This window comes from Nesoenas mayeri (assembly GCF_963082525.1).
Source record: "Nesoenas mayeri genome assembly, chromosome: 5".
Taxonomy (NCBI): Eukaryota; Metazoa; Chordata; class Aves; order Columbiformes; family Columbidae; genus Nesoenas; species Nesoenas mayeri.
In genome coordinates this window covers 67,312,009-67,329,318 of record NC_137548.1, presented here as the reverse complement: position 1 = coordinate 67,329,318, position 17,310 = coordinate 67,312,009, and the positions used below count along the sequence as shown (strand labels likewise).

Below are 17,310 nucleotides of genomic sequence, written 5' to 3'. Positions count from 1 at the left end.
GTTGAGGAGCTCTGGACGTTCACTAGAAGGAAAGGCTGAGGAGCTTCAGATGCTGGTTGAGATGGGGGAATAATTAATTGAAATACAATGGGAAATAGATACATGAGATCCTGAGAGCAAGGGAGCCTGGGGTGAGGAACCCAATGGTTGGGTAGAGATGTCATTGAGCATCACTTTAATAACCAAAGTAAACTTTTCCTCCAGCCCTCAGGGACAGACACGAACTTTGTTCTCTTTTTATTTCCTAACTTTAATCATAAAAATGTCCTTTGAAAAGCATAGTTTTCAATATAAATCTTGTTTTCAGTTAGTCTGTATAATACTGGCCATTTTGCTTCCTCTGTTACATGTGCTGCTAGAGCTGGCTAATTAATCGATCTATTTCAATGCTATTTAAAATCAAGGATGCGTTTGATATTTTCCCCTGACACATTCTGGTATTTTGAAGGAAGTTGGCGACGCTTTTTCTGTTTCATGGGAGAGCTGACTTAACTTTACAAGGCAACCAACCAACCAACAAACAGCGATTCCCATTGTGTTTCTGTCGCTGGCACGAATGGCACATTCCACAGTGGGTCTTGGGTTGGTTGTGTGGGATTATCAGGGTCAGGGCACAAACTGCTCTGGATGCCAAGGAACCCGAGTACATAATCCCACTTGTTTAGCAGAGAAAGGAGAAGACATTGCGAGCACCCATCAGGATAAAAATAAGGAGGGAAAGGCTCTGTTCTCAATGGTGCCTTGTCAGTATAATCTGATTTGTAGTAATTTGTAATGAAAAGTCACTAATCTTAATTTGCATACCAAAAAATACACTTATTTTCATCTCAACAACTCCATCCCTTATGTGCAGTGATTTCTTCTTGTTTTTTTTTTCTGGCAAGATGTAAACTCCTCCCAAATCACAATCATCTTCCTCCAGTAGTCTGTAATATATTAATTCTTTCCATCTGTCATCTAGTACAATTATTGCATCTAAATTTTAACAAACAGTTGTTAGGGCAGAGAACAAGAGCAAATACTCCATGCAGTTAATGTGGGCCAAAGAAACACCATTTATATGCAAACCCAAGAATTTATAGTCAGTATAATTAGTGTTAGCAACCTCAACAGTTGCAGGTACAATATTAGCTTGTCTAGTCTAAATTATTCAACTATCACAGCTCGTTCCCAATAACACAACAGTTGATAAGAATAAAGGAAATATTTCTAGTATCTACTCCTTTTTCTGGTGTTAGGCTGAAGCTTCCACTGCACCTTCCTAAACCTGAGATTAGGAACTGAGCTCGCAAGAGCTAAAATTAGTGGTTTCCTCTTGCATTTGCTTCATCAGCGAAATGGTTTTAATTGTACTGGTGACATCCTCTTGTAAATCCTCACACCGCAGTTCCCATGCACTCTGCATCTGAGGCTTCTCTGAAGCTGAACAAAAGCCAAGAACTGCTTCTTCTTTCAGACTTCTCTGTTTTAAACTGTGTTTTGTTGTTTGTTTGTTTAGCGTTTTTTTTTTCCAGCATTTGTTTTTCTTTAAAATCTCCTATTTTCTGTGGGTTCAGACTTCACCATCCATTATTCTAACTCATTTTCTCCTTCTTCAAGATAATAAAATAAAGGCTGCCCCCCTTTCAGCCCATCTCCTCTATTACTGATTTGGTCACCAGGTGCTTGGGTACTTAGTGATCCCTCACCATGGGGGTCACTTAATGTATTTTAAAGTACGTTACAGCCCAATCATGGTAGTGACCTAAGAGCTCTAATATGTTTTCTCTGACTTTTGGTGATCCCGAGTCATCTCAAATGCTAAGAATGGATTGCAGCTGCATCAGAAGACTGAATCAAAGAGCACCTCTTATCTCTCTGATTTTTGCTAATCTAGGAAGCTGCGTCACAGCCAGATCATGACAATAAAGAGAAATGGACATGGGAATACTAGAGGTAAAACAAGGAGTCAAACACTGCAAAGAAATAATGCACTTGGAAGAGCAGAGCGGCCAGATCTGGTTTTATAATAGCTAATTATGCTGATTGTCTTCCAGCAAGGATCGCTCCCTGTTAACGGCAGCGGTCACAGCTGGATGTGGGGTGGTGGTGAGTGTATAACAACAGCTGTTTCCTCTTGCAATCCTTATTACAAAGATCTCATTCTCTGTGAGACCCATTGAGATCCTGAGGATGGCGAGTGCAGAAGTTGGTGTTGAAAACTGGTGGCTTGTAGCAGGACATGAAGATTCTTCTCTGCTTGGAATTGGGTGATTCAAGGAGCCTCCATGATGTCTTACCCTGGGTTAAATCACCTCCTGAGAGGAAAAGGAGCAGAGCACAGATTTTCCATCAGAAGCAGCTTTGAAGGTAATTCCAAGGACTGTTGTATAATTTGTTTGGGGAAATATGTTAATAATGTGTTAATGTTCCTTATAGCTTCTGGTCCTGGTGAAATCATGAGGAGAACAAGGCTGTGGTTTGGCAAGCTCAGTGATGCTCTTTGGCTTTTGTTACCATCTCCTAAAACAAGTTTCCAAATGTGTTTTTTAATGTGGTGTATAGGAAAAGGAAACCTGAACAGTGCCTCTCGTATCAATGGTGAAAAGTCAAACTAAAAATATCGACTAAATTCATGACAATTATTCTTTTGTGCAACAATCGGGGGAAAAAAAAAAATAGAAATGGAAATAATTACCGCATTGTTACAATTATGGTTAAATTAAAAAAATATGCAAAACATTATTTATTTATGTCTTTTATAGTTATGTTTGTGAGATGGCCAGCAGTCAAAATACAAAGCAATTTGTGGTTATTTTGCTGAGATTAGGAGAAAACCTTTTATTTCATGGGTGACGGTGCCCATGTGTCTAAGCAGAGATTTGATGTATTAGCTGCGGCACTGCTAAAGGAAGGGAAATAAAAGACCTTCAATACAGCGTTTCAGAGAATTCCAATGCAGCGATATGTGATGTAGCATCAGGTGGTGTTCAGAACGAGAAGGGATGCAGCCTGGTCTGGTGGTTCTTTGTTTCTATGGTTACATTCAACTGGAATTGCTGGAATTGGGTCAGATTGGAAGGTGTGAATGAAAACAAAGGAATTTGGAACCGGTGACGAGAGCTCAGAGAGAAGACTCTTGCTACTAGGGAAAGCAAGAAGGGAGCTGAAGGTGGAGACAGGCATTTTAAAGTACGTTTAATGTATGTGTATGAAGTCCCACGCAGATGAATCTGTCTGTTTTAGCATCGTTAGCTCTTATATCATTATTCTGTGGTCTAGTGTAAGGATAATCCGCAGACCACCCTCAAAAATGTGATTTACCTACGGTGCCACCTTCCCTCCCTCTGGCTGCACATCAGGCAGCAGCAGCCACGTGTGGCCACAGCAGCCACGTGTGGCCACAGCAGCAAAAGATGCTGTGGGAGCTGAGAGGGAGAGGCAGGAGAGATGGAAAAGTGGGAGAAATTGGTTGGAAAGGGGATAAAAAAGCCGAGGGCAGGGAAGATGAGGCATCCTCAGCCCAGAAGCGAAGAGAAACAGGTTGTAAATTGGTCTAGAAATAAGCAGTTTGGGTGTGAACTGCACTGCTTTTTTGTTCCTTGGGCTTTTCTGCTTCCTCCAAATCGTATATTTGGTTCACAATCTAATTTTCCAGGCTGTGTTTTCACCTGGCGTATAACACTGACCACCAAGCCTCTGTTCTTTCCACGTAACAAGTGATCTAGGACCAGCCACTCGATGTTTTCACCCCGTTCCCGCGTTCTTTACCTCCTCAGCGCAGGACTTGGCCCTTGCTCAAGCTGATCTTGATGTTCTTGTCAGCCTGCCCATCTCTCTTGCCCTCCGGCGTATCAAACCCACAGTGTGATACAATCAGCAAATCTATATAAAGCTGCATTTATCCCATTTCCCCTGGTAGGAAGCGAAGGCGTTTAAATAACTCTGGCACCTGCACCGACAACTTCAGGAATGTGTCTTGTAACCAGCTACTTTATGAGCAAGCCAAGATGATGAGGGCTGTTGGTTGCCCTCAAATATGTTTGAAATAAATTTATCCTGTGCCTATGGCTGCACCAACAGTATAGAATCCTAAAATTATAGAATATCCTGATTTGGGAGGGACTCACAAGTGTCACAGTATCACAGTATGTTTGGGATTGGAAGGGACCTCAGAAGATCATCCAGTGCAATCCCCCTGCTGGAGCAGGAACACCCAGATGAGGTCGCACAGGAACATGTCCAGGTGGGTTTGAATGTCTCCAGAGAAGGAGACTCCACAACCTCCCTGGGCAGCCTGTTCCAGGCTCTGCCACCTTCACTGAGAAGTTTCTTCTCAAATTTAAGTGGAACCTCTTGTGTTCCAGGTTGATCCCATTACCCCTTGTCCTGTCATTGTTTGCCACTGAGAAGAGCCTGGCTCCATCCTCGTGGCACTCACCCTTTATATATTTATAAACATTAATAAGGTCACCCCTCAGTCTCCTCTTCTCCAAACTAAAGAGCCCCAGCTCCCTCAGCCTTTCTTCATAAGGGAGGTGCTCCACTCCCTTAATCATCTCTGTTGCCCTGCGCTGGACCCTCTCCAGCAGTTCCCTGTCCTGCTGGAACTGAGCGGCCCAGAACTGGACACAATACTCCAGATGGGGTCTCACCAGGGCGGAGTAGAGGGGAAGGAGGACCTCTCTCAATCTACTGACCACCCCCCTTCTAATACACCCCAGGTACCATTGGCCTTCCTGGCCACAAGGGCACAGTGCTGGCTCATGGTCATCCTGTTGTCCACCAGGACCCCCAGGTCCCTTTCGCCTACACTGCTCTCTAATATGTAATTTCCCAACCTATACTGTAACCTGGGGCTGTTCCTGCCCAGATGCAGGACTCTGCACTTGCCCTTGTTAAATTTCATCAGGTTTTTCCCTGCCCAACTCTCCAGCCTGTCCAGGTCTCTGATGGCAGCACAGCCTCTGGCGTGTCAGCCACTCCTCCCAGCTTGGTGTCATCAGCAAACTTGCTGATAGCACACTCAATTCCCTTGTCTAAATCGTTAATGAATATCTTGAATAATACTGGCCCCAGTACTGCCCCCTGAGGCACTGCACTAGATACTGGCCTCCAACTGGACTCCGCACCATTGACTACCACTCTCTGGCTTCTCTCCTTAAGCCAGTTTGCAACCCACCTCACTACTCTATTGTCTAGAGCACACCTCCTCAACTTAGCAACTAGGATGCTGTGGGAGACTGTGTCAAAGTGTCATCGAGTCCAACTCCTGTCCCTGCATAAGACATTTGTGAGTCTGATATTTGTCTTTTCAAAGCTGACTCCTCTAAAACCAAATAAATGAGTTACTTATTTTATGTTAAACTACGCATTTTTTTTGTTTGTTTTCTGATATTATACCAGGCAACTACAAATTTTTTAACTTTTTAAAACTAAACTTATATACTTCCTTCTAAAATTAATGTCTTTGTTAGCAATAAAATGGTTTGCGCAACAGTGGAATAACTCTGAGTGTCGATGGTACTGCTTCTGTGTTTTGTAGTGGGGGTTTGTTTGGGTCTTTGTGTTTTCCTCCCTCCTACTTTTGTCTGTCGACGTCACTTCAGTCGGCATTTTACGGGTCCTGATTTCTGATGTGACGTTTCAGGGGCCATTTCTTTGGTGGATCAGAAGTAGCGTTTGCTATGTTTTTATGGGAAAAAGCCTTCAGAATGTGTTCTAAATGCTAAACTCACAGTGTGTGGATACCTCAAATATATAAGGTTGTAATATTAGAAACCTGAAAGTTGATTTTAAGCTCTCAGTGTTATCATAAGCTTTGGTATTTTGCTATTGTTTTGGTTGAAGTATCAATCATATACGTGAAAACAATTGGAAAAAAAACCCAAAACTTTAAGTATATCACAGCCCATCATTTATTACAGCCTGAACAGCTGAAGATGCCAAGCTGGAGGCCGAAGTTTCCTCCTTTTCCCCGATTTCCACCACCAAACCGCGCTCCCGCAGCCCCGAGCCCCGCTCCATAGCGCGTCCCTCCAGGGGGCGGGCGCAACGCGAGCGAGAACCAATGAGAATGCGGGAATGGAGGGGGAGGCGGGGCTTGAGGGAGCGGAGAGCCAATAGGAGGCGAGCCAGCGGGCCGGTTTTCAAGGGGTTGGGAAGGAGCGAGGAGGGTCGAGCCGAGCCCAGCTAAGCGGAGCCGAACCGAGCCCAGCCCAAGCATGGAGGACTCCGAACCGGGCCGGGGGCTGCGGCGCTTCACCTGGGAGGAGATCGGGCAGCGGAACGGACGGGGGCCGGGGACGCAGGAGCGGTGGCTGGTGATCGAGAGGAAGGTGTACGACATCAGCCATTTCTGCCGGAGGCACCCGGGAGGATCCCGGGTCATCAGCCACTACGCCGGGCAGGACGCCACGGTGAGCGGCGGGGGGGTGTCCGTCCCCCGGGGCTTCATCCCTGGAGTGTCCGTCTCCCGGGGCTCCATCCGCCGGGGTGTCCGTCCCTGGAGTGTCCGTATCCGGGGGCTCCATCCCGGAGGGTCGGTCCCCGGGGCTCCATCCCCCGGGGTGTCCGTCCCTGGAGTGTCGGTGTCCGGGGGCTCCGTCCCAAGGAGGGTCCGTCCCCGGTTCTTTCGGGGCATCCCGGGGAGGGATGGACGGAGGAGGAACGGTCGGGGCAGGGGCACAAGTGTCGTTGTCCCCTATCCCTAAGCAGCGTGAGGGGCGACACGCGTGGAGTGGGGAGGATCACCAGGGACCAAAACACGAGCAGGGGGCGAGTGGCAAATGGGGGCGGGCAAGGGGCTGTTCACTGAAGAGACGCTGGGCTGTGTTCTGCACATAGTGTGACCTCATATGTGCAAAGATATCTACTGAATTTTATAGATTTCTACAAGAAAACAGTTTTGCGGGAGTAACAAAAGCATCCCACAAATAGCGCGTCTGCAAACGGCCGTAAATCTGGGGAAAAAAACCCAAACAAAACAGCAGCAACAACAACAAAACCCAACCAACAATAATTTTTGCATGCATGTAGCAAATAGGAATTCTCTTGTTTTTCTACATGGTGAGCCACAGGCCAGAACTGAACAGAAACACATGAGGCATTTGTAGCAACACTGTGTGCACACATAGACTTACTATATTCTTTTTTGCAAGCATTTGGGTGAATTCGGCTTCCTCTGACTTTAAAAACTCAGCACCCCGTTTCCAAGAGATGCTGAAAATCGCATTTCTGTCTTTGTAATAGAAAAAATAATTCATGTCTGGAGGCCAATTACTATTGCAATGCGGAGGAAACATTGTTTGAATTGACAAGCAGGGTGTGGGGTAATTTTGTCGCTGTGTTTCCTTCCTTTGTCTGCTTATGTCTTTTGCAAAAGAAAATGTGGTTTTTTCTAAATGTAAATATTTAGACCCAAGGGCAGGTGTGGGATGGTGAAGATGTTTCAGTCCAGTTTTGTCCCTGCCCAGAAAGGATGGAACTCAAGATCTAGCGCTTTCCTTCACTTCATCATACGCATATAATGTAAAGCTGGAGATAACATGCAAATTTGCACCCATTTCATGCACAGAGGCATTTTTGAAGTCCCGTTGCTGTTGTGCGATGAGGAACGAGCCGGTGGCAGTGACCAGCACGTAGGGCTGAGCACAGTTAGATGGTCACATTGCAGCCAGCTGCATTTTTCAGGCGTTATCGTCGCTGCTGGCTGCAGCCAAACTGCTGACCACTCAGGAACCTGAGCCAACTCAATTCCCATTTTTCCCATAGTTTTGTCCTGGAAATGAAAAAAAGAATAATAAATCAGGCTTCTCAAAAACAGGGAAAAAGAAAGACGTAAGGAAAGAACGCCTTTGGTTTGCTAAATGCCACTAGAGCGCTGTGATTTCTAGAAGGTGCGATCAGTGGTCCCTTAAGCTCCCCTTAGCGTTGCTCTGCCAGGTTTTACAGCCTCCATGGGAAAGACTGGTCTAAACGTGTGGTGCCACCCTCCTCTGATTGGCCCGCGTACTCCTCCCCATTTTGTTCTTCCTTTTTCAATGAGAAAATGCAAATGTACATTCCCTTCTCTTCGCCTCATTCACATAAACCTTAGCAGAGAGGATGCTACAACTAAGATACAACAGGCCTGACCCAGAGCTGGCAACATCAGCTGTTTTTGTAACCCCTTTCTTCACTAGAGATCTTTCAAAAGGACGATTTATTTTAAAGCACGCAATGATAAATTAGTAACTATAGCGCTGAACGGCGCGTGGTGCAGGAAGTTTACAAACTGCTGTGCAGTGGGCAAATATTGTCTCAAAAAAAGCATCCTTAGGCTGGAGGAGATGCTAAAATATGTGCTGGTTTGGATGCCGGGAGAGAAATATGTAAAAGGAGGTAAATGGGAGATCTTTGGTAGGAAGCAGATGTCAAACTGCCATGTGTGCTCAGGAGATTTGTAATCTAAGTATAGTGGGAGAGTTGACAGTGATAACAACCCCTAATGATTTTTTCAGCTGGCTGCCTGGTCACCATGGAGATTGCTGTGAGATTGAAATGATAAAAGTAACTGATTTCTCTAACAGGGATCTTTGGAATTGTCAGAGAAAATAAAACAGGAGGAAATAAAACTATCCTATGCAGATGTGGCAGGGTGGGCATTGGAGATTGCGGGGGGTGCGTGTTTGGGAAAACATGGGGATTTTAAGAGAGCTGCTGGGAGCTCCCGTCACCTGTGTCCTGCTTCTCCTGGTATTTTTCCCAGTTTGGCCAGGTTTTTGTGCTAATATCCTGCCCTTCTCCCCAGTCAGACTCTCATTTCAGGATATGGAGCCTGAAGAAAAATAAGATGGAAGCTAAAGATAAAAACAGAGGAGTACATGGCTGAGAATACATCTTGTGGTTCAACAGGAGATGTAATTTTCAGACTCGGAAGAGGGAAGTGAGCCCGTATTTCTTGGGAACATGCACTTATCAGCGTCCAGATAAGAAATTATACAGAGAATTCAGCTTCAAATGGTGTGAAGAAAACAGCAGGATTTGTGGAGTAAAATCTGGTTCACCTCCATTAATAGGGTTGTTTTCTGCTGAGCCCAGGATATCATGAAATGTATTTATTTTCCTGCCACCTGAATGGTCATTTGTCTTCAGCCTGTCCCTGTATCTGTATTTCAGGATCCTTTCATAGCGTTTCATCTTGACAAGACACTAGTAAGAAAGTACATGGGCCCACTCTTAATTGGGGAACTGGCACCGGATCAGCCCAGCTTTGAGCCCAGCAAGAACGTAAGTATTTAAAAGCTTGCTATTTGGGATGAAAATGTGCAATTTAACTGCTCTTACTGGCAGCCAGAATTCCCTGTGCATACAACGACAGGATCTCCTGGATCACTGTGTTGGTCTGAAGCTTCCCCTTCACCTCATTATTTATAGTCTTAGTGAAGATTTGTCTCCAGGTGACCCTCAGCTTTTCCCCATTGCTACAGAAGCTCCTTGAAAGGAGAAACCGAGCTCCTCCTTGGGTTCCCGAGCCATTTTCACACCAGCAGATACTCTTGGGTCTCCCCACAGAAAAAGCTGGTAGAAGATTTCCGTGAACTCCGTGCAGCCGTGGAGAAGATGGGGCTTCTCAGCCCCAACCCTGCCTTTTTCATCCTGTACCTCTGCCACATCTTGCTGTTGGATGTTGCCGCTTGGCTCGTCATCTGGTATTTCGGAGCATCCACGGTGCCTTTCCTCTGCTCGGCGCTGCTCCTCGGCACTGTCCAGGTAAAAAAGCAGGCAAGACATGACGAAGGAATTGTTGCCCTGAGGGTGGTGAGAGCCTGGCCCAGGTTGGCCAGAGAGGTGGTGGGTGAACCATCCCTGGGGACATCCCAGGCCAGGCTGGACGGGGCTCTGAGCAACCTGAGCTGGTGAAGATGTCCCTGCTCATGGCAGGGGGGGGCACTGGGGGGGCTGGGAATGTCCCTTCCAACCCAAACCATTCTATGAAAAAGAAGCCCTAGAAGCACCAAGAGCCATCCCTTTGAGACTTAGATGCTCATTGCCATAAGCACAGGAGAAACCTGATCTTTGTGGACTTCCCCAAATCCTCCTTCTCCCCAAAGGGCACAATGACAGTGCCACGACACTCTCCTTAGCTAGAGCAGGCTTTGCCCTGCTTTTTCCTTCCCGTAGCCCATCAAAGCCCTCCTTATTCCCAGCCTTCTTCCCACAATGAGAGCCACACTGCGCCTCGGAGGTCCCTGGTGCCAGAACTCCAAAGCTGTGGCCAAGCCACCAAAGTTCCCATGGGAACCCGCAGCGAGTCAGAGGAGACGGCAGAGCCGCTCTCAAAGCCCCGGCTATTCCTCCCTGCCCGCCCGATCCCCTTGGAATTACAAGTACTCAGAGGAGGCAGCAGCAAGCTGCTCCTTAAAGGAGACTTTGTTGCCGAATTCAGTGCAGTTTTGTGAAAGAATAAATGCTGTTTCTGAGCTCTATGACCTTTTTTTCTTTTCCGTACCCCCCCAATGATATTTTTTGATTCCTCGTGAAAACAACTATCTGGGACTAAAAGTCATTAGGCAAAGTCTGGGCTGCAGTGGTACATAGTGAAAGAGAAGTGTTTGGACTGAGTTTTAGTGGAAATTAGCGCAAATTAGTGGAAATGTCCTTGCTGTCCAGGGTTATGTTGTGAGGAGCGTGGGAGTGGGAGAACTGAAAGCCCTTTTTACATGCAGAGACTCCTGACTCTTTTTATCTCCAGCAGCGCTGACCTTTTTTAAATCTATTCTTTAATTGCAGGCCCAGGCTGGCTGGCTCCAGCACGATTTTGGACACCTTTCAGTCTTTAGCAAGTCCAGGTGGAACCACTGGGTGCACAAGTTCGTCATCGGCCATCTGAAGGTGGGCATTGGGTGTTGAAAGGGACGGCGAGTCCTTGCCCAGGGTGCTCTGTGGTCAAAACCAACTTCAGTAACAAGAAGAAACCAAATTCAAGGAAATACTGGGGTGGGAGGACTAAGGGCAGAAGATACAACTTCTTTACAACACTCTCTTCTCATTCCTTCCTCCAGGGAGCACCAGCCAGCTGGTGGAATCACCTCCACTTCCAACACCACGCCAAACCCAACTGCTTCCGAAAGGACCCCGACGTTAACATGCACCCCTTATTCTTTGCCTTGGGAAAAACACTCTCGGTAGAGGTGAGACCTGGCGAAGGTTGGGAGGGTGCAGAATTAGGGTTTAAACTGGGAAAGCTGCGAAGAGCTTGGAGACTTGTTGGTTTGGTCAATGAGATCTCTCGGTGATTCAGGAATTTGGAGAAAGTGCAGCGTGGCATTAATGGCCTTAGAAAAACAAGAAGAAAAAAGATCCTGATGCATCACTAGCTTCCATATACTTCATGTCACGCTGTTTTGGTTGTTTGTTTTTCCTTAATACAATCTTGCTGTGGATTGAAATTACCCAAATTTATTCTGAAGGTTTAAAGAAAAACACCAAAACTGCTTCTGTAAAGTGAGAAGTACATCCAGAAAATGGTTTGATTTGCTATTTTATATAGTGCTACTTCACTTTCCACTAGTCCCTAGTATTCCTTAATTATACTTCAATACTTGTGGGGTTTTTCTTAAAATTTCAACTGAAGTTATTTTTGCTGTGTTTTAAAATAAGGATGAAATATTTGTCACAGTTCCAAGTTCATATGTCTCTGAAGAGATATTTGCATAAAGATAAGGTTCCAAATTCTATTTGCCAAGATCAGCTTTGACTAATTGTAACGTTTTGGGAAATGAAGCAGCGGGTGATATTTACAATTGCCGATCAAAAGAGCTATTTCAGGGGTCTCAGGCTGACAGGGGGTGTCAGACCGGAGTCCAACTCTATTTCTGATACAACACTGAAATTAATGGAATGGCTTTAGCATTTTCTGGTCCTTTAAAAAAAAAAGTTACATAAATTCATAGCGTCACCTGGCTTACATGCTGTGATTTGCATTGAAATTAAGGAAGGGCTGCGATTCGGAAATGGTTTGGACGTGCACAGGAATATAATGGAGTTCCTCAAGGAAGCCAGTGACGTGATCTGTTATATTTATACAGCAAACATTGACAAATTAGTGGCCTCGGGAGGAGGATAATCTGTTCACCCCTGTTTCTGTGGACATAGTTTAGTGTCTAGATGCTTATTTCTCCGCTTTAGGGGTTAATTGTGAGTAGGTGGGAGTTCTGCACACTGTTATCTTTATTTATAGCATTGTAGGTGTTTCTTTTCTCTGAAGCTATATTGGCAGCAAACTGTTCTCAGTGCCTTAGGTAGGTTTGGGTTTAAGTGTTAAGCAACTGTGCCCTCTGTAGGGAAAGGGCCTCCAGTGCACGCTGCCTTTTGTGGTGCAAGGGACTATCTAGCCTCTTGTGCACCTAAAGCAGGTCTGAGAACTTATTGTAGCAATCAGAGGCTGGAATTCCAGGGGACGATGAAGCCAGTGGTGTGGTGGAAGCTGGCGTGGTTTGGTAGGACATCTCTTTGAAAGGTTAGGAGGTATCTAAGCATGCATTTCTTTGCAAGCATAAGTAGGAGTGTATGCACGGATGTCTCTAGCTGTCTTCACAGCCTGAGTAATTTGCTTATTTTAACAGCTTGGTGTGCAAAAGAAGAAATTCATGCCTTATAACCACCAGCACAAGTACTTCTTCATCAGTGAGTAACCCAACCCTTTCACGGTTGTATGGACAACATTGACTCATCCTTTTCCTTTCCCAGTTCCCCTCCCTGGGGTAAAAGGACATGGTTAATGTCTCTGTTTCTCCACTCTAGTTGGTCCTCCAGCTCTGGTGCCTCTTTACTTCCAGTGGTATGTCTTCTACTTTGTGGTCCAGCGGAAACAGTGGGTGGTAAGTTGGCTGCGCTTTGCCAACGGTGGCTTCTCCTCCTTTAATGGATACTTTTCAGTGCAAGAAATTACTGGAAGGAACGCTGAGCTGTGAGTCTCGTTGGGAATATATGATCTTGGAAATAATATCTCATGTTCTGGCTCGGTCCAGGGTGTGTGAGTGTCTAGAAACGTTCCTTCTGCAGAATTGATGTTCATACAGAGCTTGTCCTTCAGGTGGCGTGAGTGTCTGTTTTAAAGAAGTGCTCATTCTGGCCATTGGCTTTTGTTTTCTAAAAGCAGTACAATAGAATCTTTTGGGCACAGAAAATGGGAAAAGCAGCAGGATTCAAGGGGGTTTGGGGGAGTATGAAGTACACCTCCATTTTGAAAAATAATGTATTAAAAATCAAGAAGGTTTCAGGGAGCTAAAGCTGAATGGTTGCAGTTCAGCGTGAAGTGGAATAGGGGATGTGTAGCGGACTTTTGGAGTTAGGAAGGTGGTTTGTTAGGGGAAAACTTAGGACCTTGAGGAATAACATGGTCTCTAGTGACTTTAGAAAAAAATGTAGCAAAAGCTGGCTTTGTTTTGAGATGTGGGGGTTGGAGTGTTTGTCCTGTGCTTGGCTCATAAAACCAGGATAATTCCTGAGCACAGGAATGTCTGTGACTGTGTGTCAGATCGCTTTGTCATGGGGCCAGAGAGGATAAATCTGTTAGTAGAAGATATTACGGGAAGTTTTAAAAGGAGTGCCATGTAGAGTGGATGGCAGATTCAGAAGCCAATAATTCTTCCTCTTAATGAAGTTGTATCTGTTCCCTGCACTGCAGGACCTGGCCTGGATGCTGACCTTCTACATCCGATTTTTTCTCACCTACTTGCCCTTGCTGGGGCTGAAGGGTATCCTGGGGCTTCACCTCTTAGTCAGGTATCATTCAACTTATAATTCCTCCATTTCTCTACTATTCTCAATATCCTATTGATCTTTTGTGTCAGCTTTTCTTCAACCTCCAGTTATCTTTCTCATCTGCTCCCTGTCCCTCTATCTCTTTATGCATTTCCACAAGACAGACGTGGTTGCCTGTCCGCTGTGTGTCTTTAGAAGGTTGAAAGTATCTTTGTAGAGAATAAAAATAGTCTATAGGTTTGATCTTCTGAGCAGATGTTTGGGGTTTTTGGCATCCATTTTATCAAATAATTACTAGCTTATACATGTACGAGTGTTTTGTAGCGTAGGTGTGAGATATTGTTCTTTGTGTGTCTTTGTATGCACAGGTTTATAGAGAGTAACTGGTTTGTCTGGGTTACACAAATGAATCACATCCCGATGCACATTGATTATGATAAGAACGTGGACTGGTTCTCCACCCAGGTGAGACCATCTTTCTGTGTGACTTTGGAGGTGAAAAGTTATCGTTTTGTGTATGTAACACCCATGAGAGCTGATCATAGAACTGATAGGAACTGAGAGAGGAAAACAGAAGGACCTTGTCCTCACTGTGCGAAGTGATTAGTGCAAAGAAAGAAGGTGCAGAAGTGGGCTGGAGGCTTCAAATGCTGAGCACAGATGCCTCAAATGAAATAATTAGAGATGCTACAGTGCTCTTCAGATAGAAAAGAGCTTTTTGTGCATGGAGGATGCAGATCTCTCTTGTGTGCTCTGTCTTATTTTAGTTCTGAAGCCATTACACAGGTTTTTAAGTGAGAAAGTTGGAAGTTGTGGTTGTTATGGCTTATCTCACTGGGGAATTCAAGTCTATTCTGAATTCTGTTGCTAACAATCATATATCACAACACGGCCATCTCATGTTGACTGGAAATAGCTCTTGGAGTTGCTGTATTCAGCCAGAAGACATGTGCTGATGAGGATCTTGTCCCTGCTTACTGTTGTGTTTGGCACGTGTGAGACAAGGGACATTGCTAAAACAACACTTAAATGTCACTTTTTTTTTCTCCTCCCAGCTCCAGGCAACGTGTAACGTTCATCAGTCCTTTTTCAATGACTGGTTTAGTGGACATCTGAACTTCCAAATTGAGCACCAGTGAGTTGGAGCATGGGTTGGGGGTGCGAGGGAATTTCAAGTGCTAGTTACACCAGGTCTGAAGTGCCTAGGTGGTCCCTGTCTCTCTGTCAGCTAATACAAGAACGAAAGATAACATGGATAAATTCCCTGTTCTTTATACGGTGATGGAATGGAAACTCCAAGAAACTTTTTGGAGTGCCTTTGAGCACCAGCACCACTTCAGATATGAGTAGCATGGCACAGAGTGAGAACTATGAGCCTCCTTGTTATTACGATGGTGACTAAAGTGACACGAGAGGGACCACGACGGAGCGCCGATGGCCACGGGCACAAGGGGAGGTTGGGCATTCTCGGGTTTAGACCCAGAAGAGGGCCGGGAATTCTCTGGGGTGACAACAAATGCCATTGAATTCACTACGTGCTTTTTCCGCAGCCTTTTTCCTACGATGCCTCGACACAACTACTGGAAGGTGGCCCCGCTGGTGAAGTCCCTGTGTGCCAAACACGGCATCGAGTACCAGTGCAAGCCGTTGTTCACCGCCTTCGCGGACATCGTGCAGTATGTATCCACCCCTGGCCTTCCCTGGGTAGAGGGTTTCCAACATTACGGGGAGAACAAGTGAGGAACATGGGGCAGCCAGCTTGGATCACAGGACTTCTGTGAAGAGCTGTAGATAGTGCAGTTGACTGTGAAAGGGAGTGGAACACTGTTCAGCTATGGGGCTGGTTTCAGTCGTAGCAGGTGAATTAAGAATGTAGAGGTGTCAGTAAGAAGGACCCAATGGAGAGCTCCTTGTCTTCAGCCTGGAAGAGTTGGAGGTCAGAAGGATGACAGGTCTGGCACCTCTGTCTCCAGTTATGCTCCAGGGAAAGAGGTGTTTTCCTAAGCTTCAACTGTCATTTATTCTTTCTTTTTCCTTCCTTTCTTCCCCTCTTTGCCCCCTAGATATTTCTTATTCCATTGAAAAGTCCCATGGTTTGCTTCTGCCATGCTCGCTCCTTTTGTTTCCATTCTTATCAAGTTGTTTATTTTACCCTTCCAGTCTTTGAGGTAGCCCTGATGGTGTGGTTCTTCTCCATCTTTGTCTGCATTACCTTGCCTCTGAAGATCTCTGAGCAACCCAGTCTGGTTGAAGATGTCCCTGCTTATTGCAGGGGGGTTAAGATTAGATGAGCTTTAAAGGACCATTCCAACCCAAACCATTCCACGATTTTATCATCTCTTTAATCTTTAGATGGGAGTTCTTCACACAAGGCTCTGTTCCTGGATGCTGTATTTTATTACCTGGTGTCTAAGGAAATGTCGTTCTTCCCTTGGCAGCTCTTTGAAGGATTCAGGGGAGCTCTGGCTCGATGCCTACCTACATAAATAAGCAGCAGTGGATCCTTACAGAGGAATTCCCCACCCTTGTTGCCTCCTGTGGGGAAGACCATGAAGATACAGCACAGAGGAGCGAGCTGGCTAAGCCAGAGGTGGGGAGGTGGTGCAGCTTATTCCAGTGATGAATGTGATTAATATGACTTTTTTTTTTTTTTTTTTAAACAACATGTTCTTAATTCTTGTGCTTCTTTCATTCCTCTTCTCTGGTGCTGAGTTATGGGGAAAAGGTGAATGGAGGAGGTTACGTTCCACCAGCCTGGAGGCAGCTTTGGAACTGGAGGCAGATTCCTTTCTGTCTGCTGATACTTCATTTGCTGAGTATATAGGTGGGAAATCTGTTATCTAACATAGACTTTTCTGAGGTGGCTCTCATGATGAATGTAGTAAGAAAGTTGAGACAGCATGAAATCAAAGCACATGGCAATTACTGATATGTGGAAGCAATAGGGAGTTGTGTAGGTACAGTATGTTCAAATACCTATATCCAATTAACAATGGCAATAGAAGTGCAAAACCGAGGGGCAGCGAGGAGCATGTGAGAGCCCAAAACAATTTGTATATATGTGGGTGAGGTGGAGAAGGTGCTGCCAGCAGTTCTGTAGGAAATAATCATGGGGAAAAAGATCTAATTAGAGCCCTAATCAACAGGAAAGAGGAGGTTCTTCCTGAGGCACATAGATGTGAGAGCTCAGCCATGTTCTGTGCGAATGCTGCCCTCCACATCTACTCTGTGTTGAAGACCTCTGGGTTGTTTGCCCATTTGTAACCTCCCATGGAGTCTCTGCACGTGGTTTCCACTTCTGGGTGTTATTGAACCCGTTCCTGAAAGGCAGAAGAGGCAGAAATATGGCACGTCCATGCTTGGGATCCCTACAAGGGTTATTAAGGCAGCAAAAGGGTCACCTGAAGCTTCACTCTTTTTGAGTGATTTGTTAAGCAGAGAGAACTCGTGACTTCTGGCCCACAGAGCAGGAGGTATTCCCATCCGAGCTGCAGACAAATTTAATGAAGATATAAAAGTGTTAGGGGTTAAGGTGCTGTTTAAATGCATTTAACTCTTCAACCAGCAGAAGTCAGCAGGCTG

At 45.5% G+C, this 17,310-nt stretch overlaps 1 protein-coding gene across 2 annotated transcripts; it reads left to right on the top strand.

The window, feature by feature from the left end:
* The first annotated feature begins 6,146 nt into the window (after window positions 1-6,146).
* Window positions 6,147-17,310, top strand: LOC308041132 (acyl-CoA (8-3)-desaturase-like). 2 transcript variants are annotated; one of them, XM_080345627.1, is made up of 12 exons: window positions 6,147-6,398; window positions 9,139-9,249; window positions 9,535-9,732; window positions 10,753-10,854; window positions 11,025-11,153; window positions 12,588-12,648; window positions 12,766-12,842; window positions 13,652-13,749; window positions 14,097-14,193; window positions 14,784-14,863; window positions 15,279-15,404; window positions 16,167-17,310. In XM_080345627.1, the coding sequence occupies exons 1-12, from the start codon at window positions 6,204-6,206 to the stop codon at window positions 16,216-16,218; spliced, it is 1,326 nt and encodes a 441-aa protein (XP_080201753.1). In that variant the 5' UTR covers window positions 6,147-6,203; the 3' UTR covers window positions 16,219-17,310. The 2 variants fall into 2 exon arrangements, with proteins under 2 accessions (XP_080201753.1, XP_080201752.1); XM_080345626.1 differs by lacking the exon at window positions 16,167-17,310 and having other exon boundaries at window positions 15,279-15,512.